Source organism: Coptis chinensis, chromosome 7 (assembly GCF_015680905.1).
Source record: "Coptis chinensis isolate HL-2020 chromosome 7, ASM1568090v1, whole genome shotgun sequence".
NCBI classification, from domain to species: Eukaryota; Viridiplantae; Streptophyta; class Magnoliopsida; order Ranunculales; family Ranunculaceae; genus Coptis; species Coptis chinensis.
In genome coordinates this window covers 90,530,450-90,540,330 of record NC_141462.1, presented here as the reverse complement: position 1 = coordinate 90,540,330, position 9,881 = coordinate 90,530,450, and the positions used below count along the sequence as shown (strand labels likewise).

General features: G+C 37.3%; 2 protein-coding genes across 2 annotated transcripts; both read left to right on the top strand.

Moving 5' to 3' along the window:
- Positions 1 to 255: 255 nt before the first annotated feature.
- LOC147489890 (uncharacterized) lies at positions 256 to 1,287 on the top strand. Its single transcript, XM_086574762.1, has 3 exons — positions 256 to 410; positions 663 to 853; positions 992 to 1,287. Exons 1-3 carry the CDS (start codon positions 256 to 258, stop codon positions 1,285 to 1,287), a joined length of 642 nt encoding a protein of 213 aa, XP_086430888.1.
- A 2,543-nt stretch (positions 1,288 to 3,830) lies between these two features.
- Positions 3,831 to 8,072, top strand: BAG4 (BCL-2-associated athanogene 4). Its single transcript, XM_086572540.1, has 4 exons — positions 3,831 to 4,245; positions 5,286 to 5,542; positions 5,636 to 5,782; positions 7,612 to 8,072. Exons 1-4 carry the CDS (start codon positions 4,044 to 4,046, stop codon positions 7,804 to 7,806), a joined length of 801 nt encoding a protein of 266 aa, XP_086428666.1. The 5' UTR covers positions 3,831 to 4,043; the 3' UTR covers positions 7,807 to 8,072.
- Positions 8,073 to 9,881: the final 1,809 nt, after the last annotated feature.

The following is a 9,881-nucleotide window of genomic DNA, read 5'->3' as shown; positions in this document are numbered from 1 at the left end:
ACTCAAAACGATTTAGACTTAGCCAAATTTAACCAATTTTTTGCTCACATGCATTTACTTGTCATCAAAGCCTCAACCCTCAACTCCTCAACTATCAGCTCTTCAACCACCAACCTCATTTCTTGTGTCAACTTTATAGACCACAAATTTCTCAACTTTGCCTTCACTCACACTTTTTGAATTACTATTCTCAACTTTGCAACCTTTCTTCTCACATTCATTCTCAACTTTGCAACTTTTCTTCTCACATTCAAAATGGCTTTTTCTTCTCGCTATGTTGAATCAAGCTCCTTATCCGAAGATGAGAACATGATGAATGATGATGAGAACATGTTCATACCTATTTTCTTGTTGTTGCAAGACATGTACGAAGCTACTCGTGATCATCGAGGCTCGGTCCCCAGTAGAAAGTACATTTATCATGATCGAATCGACGCTCACAATAAGATTAGGAGGGATTATTTCGTGCAATACCTAAAGTATCCCCTTGATATCTTCCGTAGGAGGTTTAGGATGCACCACCATCTCTTCTTCTAAATCTTGAAAGCCGTCTCCAACCATGACAAATACTTCACATACAAGGTTGATGTCATTGGAAAGTCATGTTTGACGGGTATGCAAAAGGTGGTTGATTGCATTCGTTTGCTTGCATATGGGTGTAGTGCGGATGTATGGGATGAATACATTCAAATCGCAAAGAGCACCATTTTTGAAAGCTTGAGACATTTTTATGATGCCATGTTGGCGGTCTTCGAGGAAGAATATTTGAGGGCTCCAAACGAAGAAGACATTCAACGTCTACTTACACAAGGTGAAAATCGTAGCTTTCCAAGTATGCTTGGAAGTTTGGATTGTATGCAGTGGCAATGAGAAATATATCCTACGACATGACAAGGTACACATGTAGGACATAAGAAGAAACCTACAATCATTTTGGAAGTTGTTACCGATCAAGACTTGTGGATTTTGCATGCTTTTTTTAGTATGGCAGGTTCAAACAACGATGTTAACGTGCTTCAACGTTCTCACCTCTTTGACAATCTTATGCGTGGTGATGCTCCTCATTGCAATTACACCGTGAATGGTCGCCAATACAAAATGGGTTTCTATCTAGCCGATGAAATTTATCCTAAATGGGCTACACTTGTACAAACAATCCTTCACCCAACAACTCAAATAGAGGTATTCTTTACTAAGATGCAAGAAGCGTGTCGCAAAGATGTGGAGCGTGCATTTGGTGTCTTACAAGCTAGATGGGGGGTAATCAAGAGGCCGACGCGAATGTAGAGTAGGGATGACATTAATCGGATAATGAAGACGTGTATAATTTTACATAATATGATTGTCGAGGATGGATGAGAGATTGATATCAAAGATTGGCAAATTGACATGGATTGGGAGCCACCAGTCGGCAGTCGCATTGTATGTTGTCGAGAATCGAAATGAGCAAATTGCAACAAGACTCAACACACTTCGTCACATTCAGAGCAGATAAACTAATGTTCAACTAAGAGTTGACCTCATCAATCACCTCTGGCAGTTTTGTGCGGATAAAGGAATATAGTATGAATATTTCTATGTTTGTAGTTTGAGTATTATCTATGTTTGTTCTATAGTTTAAGTATTATCTATGTTTGACTTGATGTTGTTTCAAGACAATTCAAATTAAATTCAAATTCAAATTGAAATTACAATATTGGAAATGAACTAACAACAATAATAAAAATAAAATAACTAAAACAACATTGAAATTAATCTAAGTAGTAGAAACACCGTACCACCACCACTAGAAGCACCACTTGGAGTTCCAAACGTTCCACTCTATCTCCTTTGGCGAATTATCTCCATTTTCATTGTCTTGAAGTATTCAGCAACTTCCGGCTCAAGAGTAGAAGTATCTTATGGTAATATTTTGTTGTCTTCTTTCCACTTCTTGAGCTCTATCATTTTCACCCTATCGGCGGCGGCATTCGTCATTTGTGTCAAATACTTTTCCATCATCTTGTAATTATCTTCTCCTTTCTTCATCCTTCCTTTCTCACCCCTTGTTCCCGGTGGTCATTTTTTCTTGGTTCCACTTCCACTTCCACCTCTATTTCCAACTTGTGTAGGAAACGGATCAATTGGAACGCCACCAAGAGTTGTAGACGGCGTTGTGGGTGTTAAAGGCACGACTTCGTCATCTACATTGAGAATGACGTTGGTTCGTCTCCTTGATGTAGTTGTGGACCGGCTCTCCAATTCTTCATTCCATTTTGGGCTATTCTTGAGGAGGGCCCAACAATGCTCAAATTGAAAGTGTGTGTTATGAGCCAACATATATGTTATTTTTGCCTCGGCCAACCGATCTTGGATCATTGTGCCACTTCTTACTGTTTTCTCCGAAAAGGAGATAATTCCCGCCCACCCGTTGCAAGTTTTTTGGATGTGTCCAAATCCAGTGGACACCGAATCCTTGCTTCTGCTTGTTATTTTCACCAACTCTCTCTCTCGAAATTTCTCTAATATTCTCTCCCAATAGTGTGTGACTCGTTGCCCCGCACCAACAATTGGATCTTCATTAACATATATCCACACTTTGCAAAAAGCCTCATCTTCTTGAATTGAAAAATTGGCGGATCTTGTAGATTTCTTTCCTTTTGATGTGGTCGCATGTTCATTTGGATCCATTATTATACTTGGAGTAGTGATTGTTGTAGTTGGAGTAGATAGAAATTGTATGAGAATTGGGAGCAAATTATGAGAGAGTTGTGTGAAGTAGTTGATATAAATTTGCAATTTCAGAAAAACTAGCTATTTCTAGCCGTTGGGGTGTCTGGACTAGACAGACGGTAGAGTTTATGTCGTCCATTGCAATTACTTAACAGCTGCTAAAAATCCCCATTGGACTGGTTTTTCGAATTTTGACTGCCAAATTTGACTGGGGCTGCTAAAGGGCCAATATGACACCTTTTAGCAGCCCATTATAGCTGATCCCCATTGGACTGGTTCTAAGAGTCAGAATATATATACTCAAGATAAAAGCTCAACCGACTTGTCCGAACCAGTGTAGTCAAGGCGCAAATAGGCGCGCCTAAGGTGCAAGGCGCACTTTAGTGCCTTGCCTTGACCCAAGCACAAGAGGTAACATAAGGCGTGCGTTTTTTGTGCCTTTTGTCGAGGCGCGAGGCGCACAAGGCGCGTGCTTTATCAATTTTTACAGTTTTTTCGTTTTTTTTACAATTTTTGCTATACGTAACACATTTACACTCGATCCAATTGTTGTATGATATAAGAAATTGTACAAATTTAGTAAGTTTCATTGTGGAGTACACTTTAAACTTAATTTTGACTAGTTTTTGCTAAGTTGTATGGATTGAGAGAAGACACAAAGATGGATTAAATTTTAAATGAAATTTTACAGGATTCTAAAATTTGAATCACGTGTTCTATTTTATGAAGAACTCATTTGGCTCAATTCGATCGGTTCATTATTTTAGTTTATTAGAGTTGAGCTAGATTGTATTGAGAGATACGAGTTTTATTTTGCTCTTTACTTATTGCTTAAGATTTTTCTTTTAAATGACTACAATAGTTTTATGTTTACAATCACATAAAATTAATTTGAAAGCTTAGCTAAACAATCACATTAATATTTATTTTATTTTTTATTTGATATATCTATTTTTTTTTTATTACTATGCACCTCACTTCAATCAGGCGCTCGCCACGCTTTGCACCTAAGGCACAAGAGGGTGTTGCGCCTTAGGTGGGCTTTAATGCCTTTAGTACACCGGTCCGAATCAATCGATTTACAAAAAAGGAAAAAAGAGGAAACTTTTACTAGTTGGAAGAGGAAACTTTCCTTTGGGCCCAACGGAGATAAATTTGGGCCATTTCAATTGCGACAACAAATCAGTCTTCTACATCATAGATTGTTCTCTCTAGAGTCTAGAAGCTTCCATTTTTTCAACTTCCCCAAACCGTCCAACTGCTTTCCTCTTAAAATCCTCCTTTTCTTTCAATCTCTGCTTTCCCTTTTTTTTTTTATTAAAAAAATAAGAATGAAGAAAAGTTCCCATTCAAAAGCTGAAGAACAGAAGAATGTCAACAATGAAGAGGTTGAGTGGGAAGTTAGACCTGGTGGTATGCTTGTACAGAAGAGAGATGATGAAGGGGTTGGTGATTTAGGACCCATGATTAAAATCAAACTCTATTATGGTTCTTCTGTTCTTGATGTCAACGTCCCTGCTCAAGCCACTTTTGGTAATTTTTATAGTATCTTTTTTTCATTTATATGAAATATGATTTATATGTAATGATGTGTAATAGAGGAACTTGGGTTTAGCTATGATGAGGTTTTGTTTATTTTGTTAGTCTAGTTTTGGTAATTTTAAACTGCAAGATGTTTTGGTTTTGAAATTTGGTTTTATCTTGTGTGGAACTTGTTTTAAAAACTAAAATGCCCAGGAATTGGGTAAATAGTTAGATAAGCGTTTACACAATCCCAAACACTGTGTTACTGGGAAACCACTGAAGCGATGGAGGCCGGCCTTAGATGAGTTGATAAATGAGGAAAAGAGGATGAAGATGATGATTCTGAAGAGGGGGGGTGGGGGAGAGAATAAGAAAAGAAAAAGATTTGGGGGGAGAGAGAAAAAAATCAGGGCGAAATTGAGATAAAGATTGGGGGCGTGCGTGCCGGGAAGATTAGGAAAGAGAGTTTTGTGACAGTCAAAAAATTGGTGGACACCCAAATGTTTTTTTACATCCCTTTAAACGCAAAAGATCTCCTTACGTTGGTCAATCATTTCTGATCTGGACTTCACTCTCCCCCTTCCCCCACATCCCAAATGTGACAATCACTGTTTATCTTCTCAAAACTTGAGGCGATGCTATTTGAAGTATTCGAACCAGGGTTTTACTCTTCAAACTAACTACCTAGTGATACATGCTCAGGTCTCTCTTTAATGACTGCTATGACTTGTGAGTTGTGCCCAAAGTATTGATATTGTCTTACATATCGTACCCGTGAGTGTTCAATATACATTGTCAGTATGTTAGGAACAACCGGACAGATATATTCTGGTTAAGGCATCATGGGAAAAAGGGTAGTAAAGTATGGTGCATATAGATTGGAACTATCCATATCGGTTACCTGGTTTTCCAATAAATATGGGTGATACTTTCTGATTTATCCGGGAAATTTTTGGTCGGCCTGTGACTAGATCACTATTGTCCTTGTTAAGTCTGTAATCAAAGATTCTTAAAGTTGTTTATTATACATACTTTGTTTGGAATGCTAGGGGATCTCAAAAGAATTCTAGCCCATGAGACCGGTTTGGAGCCTAAGGAGCAAAGACTGTTGTTCAGAGGGAAGGAGAGAGAGGATGAGGAATGTTTACACATGGTGGGTGTGAAGGATATGTCAAAGGTGGTACTTTTGGAGGATCCTGCAAGTAGGGAGAGGAAACTTGAAGAAATGAAGAAGAATCAAGAGATATCAAAAGCATGTGAACCTATCAATAAAGTTAGAGCGGAAGTTGATAGGCTTGCTGAGAAGGTTGAGCTTATTATCCTTGTATCCCACACTTGATTTGGAGCTGTTAAAACTTACATAGCAAGCAACTGTATTTATATTCTCTTTTCTTTATAGGCTTCCATCTTGGAGTCAGCTGTGCGCAATGGGACCAAGGTTGATGAGAAGGAGTTTGTTGTGTTGACGGAGTTGCTCATGGTGCAATTGTTGAAATTGGACGGCATTGAGGCAGAGGGAGAAGCAAGAGCACAAAGGCGGACTGAGGTTAGTATACGTCTGTCGTGTACATTATGTTTACTCATTTAATATGTATGCAGTTTGGTTCCCACCATTTCACTTGTTATTTTATCTGATCGATCTTCCTAGAGGTTTGGGCATTCATGCTTATTCATTGACAAGTAATGCGATTACATGGATACTTTCATTAACCACGTAATATTTGGAAATACTACCGGACGAAGTTTCTGGGGTTTTCAACCAAAACCCCTTTCGGGAGGTAATTTTGGATTGAGGGTGTACTTGAATTTCCACGAGTTGCTAATGGACATTTTCTTAGGTGAATAGAAGTGAGGGCCCTATTAAAGTAGTGGATTGCATGTTGAGCTAGTGCATGACTTACTGAATTGTGGACATATGTGATGCCATCCACCATATTGTTCCTCACGTTTAGGAGTTATGCCTATTGGATTTTATTTTACCTTTTGGGATGAAAGATAAGGTCATTTTGAGTTGGTTTTGATTCCATCAATTGAATGCTTTGGATAAAAACTCAAATACTGCCAAATTTTCCTTGATTCTTTACTAGTAATTGTATGACTTTCTATTCAGAGATACAAACTGGGTCATTGGAAAAAAAAATGGAGGGGGGGAGGAGTAAGGAAATACCATAACGATAAGTCGACAACGACAGACAGTACATGAAACGAAAATGGAAAAATACATGTTAGGTGGACTGTTAACAACAGTACATGCTTTCACAAGATGGGGTACAAACTTCAATGGAAGAGATGGATTACATCATGTCAATGAGCAACTTCAATTTTTTTATTTTTTATTCCACCCGCATGGTTCTCTGTAAAGCACTTTTTCCATGTTATTGTTTCATTGTTGTTGTGACAGCTTGTATAGTTGATGGTACATCTAATCGAGTTTGGTTTCTGTATGCTAATAAGGTGATATTTCTGTACTGATTGGGGGATGTGTAGGAAGCAATTTCTCCTCTTAGAAAAAATTGGTAAAGAAGTGCAGCAAGCAACTACTGCCATTTTTTGTTTGACTGTCATTTTTCAATTTGCCCCGCCTCAAGAAAAATCCTGGCTCCACTGCTATACGTGAAATTAGTGCAAAGATTGCTGTTTATTTTTTGTTAGCTTAGAATAGCACTGAGGGTTTATTCTCTTCCGCTGCAGGGGGTGGGGTTTGGGGCCGAAGGATCCTAAAATATAAAAATCTGCATAATGCACAAGTTGTCCCGTTTGAGTATGGTTACAGATTAATAGTAACTGTTATTAATTTTTGGAATTTTGGATATGCTACAAGTTATCAAGGAAAGAAATCTAAGTACACTTCAATAATTTAAGTACATATATATGAATACATGATAGATTGATAGGAGTATAAAGCAAAAGCTTTCACAATAGAAGGGAAGTGTGTAAGCACAACCTTTAAAACAGTAGATTGTAATTTGAATATTAACTCATGAAGTCTAACAACAGTTATACCAGCTCTGTGCACTCTATCAAATATGTTTTCAGATATATTTCAGTAGCTGGCTGAAGCTGTGCATTTCCCCCTAAAGTTGCTATTTATTCTTTTCGATTGAATCTTCTTTCGCGATTAGGGGGTCTTGCTTGCTTGTATTTGTTTCAGCTTGGTCTGCTAGTCCATCTTTTGAGCTGATTCTCATATAACAGGTTTGCTAAAAGGTGGGGGCCTTCCATCACTGATAGTTGGGCACCCCCTTTTTAGTTGTTCTTCTGCTAGTTGAACTACATCTTATTTTACCTTGCATGCTAAAATTTCTTCCATGGTTTTGTCTTGTTCTTTATATATCAGTGTTACTAACTTTCAGATTCAATTTCTTTCTTTCACAGGTTCGTCGTGTGCAGAGCTTGGTGGAGACACTTGACACTCTTAAAGCAAGAAACTCCAACCCTTTTAGTGATAGCAGCAATGCAGTGTCTGTCACAACTAAATGGGAGAAATTTGACTCTGGAGTTGGAAGTCTGAGTGCTCCTCCCCCAGTATCATCGTCAGAAGCAACTCAAGATTGGGAGTCTTTTGACTAATCTGAAGTTACTGTAATCTATTTTGTACTACTCCTGATAGGGTTTGAAAGACCAAAGTGTTTAGACCACAATTGTGATTTCATTGTCAGCTGACCTGTTCAAAATTTTGTTTGAAGAGGGAAAGGCGTGTTCATGTTTGTAGAGAAAAGTAAAGTTATGTTTGGACAAAACTATATATATCTCTTGATGTGTTTTTCAGATAATTTGGCTCTGCCCAGTGTCAAATTGATACATTTCTTGATATGGTTTTCAGATAATTTGGCTCAGCCCAGTGTTAAACTGCAAACCTGCAATGCATTCATTTGTCTTTGTGGGTTTTGCATGTGCTTGTTTGTGGGTTTTGCATGTAGTTGTATTAAAGTTGTGTATTTGCACCCACCAGCTACTACCGTAATTGTTCCGTATGTCCAGAATCCATCTGACCTGCCATGATGAGTGTACAAAACGATCTTGTTACTGCAAAAGCAATATCCAACACTGATGCAGCTGACCTTAATCGTATATCCAAGAGAGAAATGTTCTAGCTACGGCACTGAGCCAGTATACAAATGCAAGAAACTGCATCTTGGAAGACGAAGTCCTGGCAGCAGCACCAAGGAAATGGTAATTGTCTTTGGTGGAATTGTCTTTGGTGGAACCGTGGAAATGTCATATTTCTTGATCCTTCAGGCCATTGAGAGCATCTTCAAAACAACAAGGCAATTAGGCAAGAAGCATTCACTATACATGGTGTCTTTTACTGAGGCGGGACATTTTTTCAGTTTGTTTTTGCATTCTACGAAATGTCTTATAAGAAGTCTCAAGACCCTGTCTCAGTTTGCAATTTTTTATTCTAGTGTCCTTCCACTTGATTCGAATTGTTTTGACGCCAATTTTCATATTCAGTTAAACTTAGATGTAGAGGCCCTGTGGCCCACGATTTAACCCACTCCGCATTTTAAGCCGTAAGCCATGTCTCCGTCCCTAAGTTTACTCTTTAAGCCTTTATCCATTCAGAATACGGGAATTATTTGATACCGGAATAATTCGAATTTCATTTTGTTTACATGTTAGAAAAATTAGGTAAGAAATTACGTTATTAATACATAGTAAATTTTATACGAGTATTAAACATTTTGAAATAAAAATTCGGATTTCAAAAATTCAGTACACTTAAAGAGAAATTATAATATGTATTTGTCAATATAATTAAAATATTTCACTAATTTTACTCTAACTATATATTATAATATTCTACTTATAACTATATATTACAAATATATAATTATAATAAAATGTTCTACTTATTATAATGTTCCACTAATTTTATTCTAGTATAATTATAATATATATTTGTCAATATTTTTCTCTATGTTATGAAATTCGTGGGCTTATATGGATGCCCATCATTGATCTGTGTTTATCCTGATAGTCTTCTATCTGGTGTTTATCCTGATAACCCTCTATCTGGTATTTATCCTGATAATCCTTCATCTTGGAAAGGAGGTTACCTAATTGTATATAAACGTAACCTCCTCCTATTTAGACTTACCTCAATGAATAAGAATTCTCTCAATCTCATTCTCTCAATGATTCAATACATGTTAAGTTAGTGTGATGTTCTCTCCAAATCGGTTTAATTCTAACATGGGAAAGTTTGTTTAGTGGAATGCCAACAAATGGCAGCATTACCATTAAGAAATACAAAACCTGTTCGAAGTGACCCTTCTGAGGGTTAGATGGATAACCAAAGACTGCATAGCCAACTAGATCATAGCCATTAGTGGAACCATAAGAATAAAATAGTTTCATCATACCAGTTATTCCATAAAAATATCTCAATATGTCTTTGACATCATTCCAGTGTCTAAGTGTATGTGCACAATTATATCTTGATAAGAAACTAATATAAAATGCAATGTCATCATTCCAAATCTTGTGTATGTGCGTAATTATATCTAGATACAAACTAAATGCTTGCAATATCACTCAAGTAGATACAGTTTCAAGACCAAGAACTTTTCAAGACATGTTCTTGTTCTTAGTCGAAATGGATCCTTATCCAAATCCAAGTTTCACACAACCATGTGCTTTGT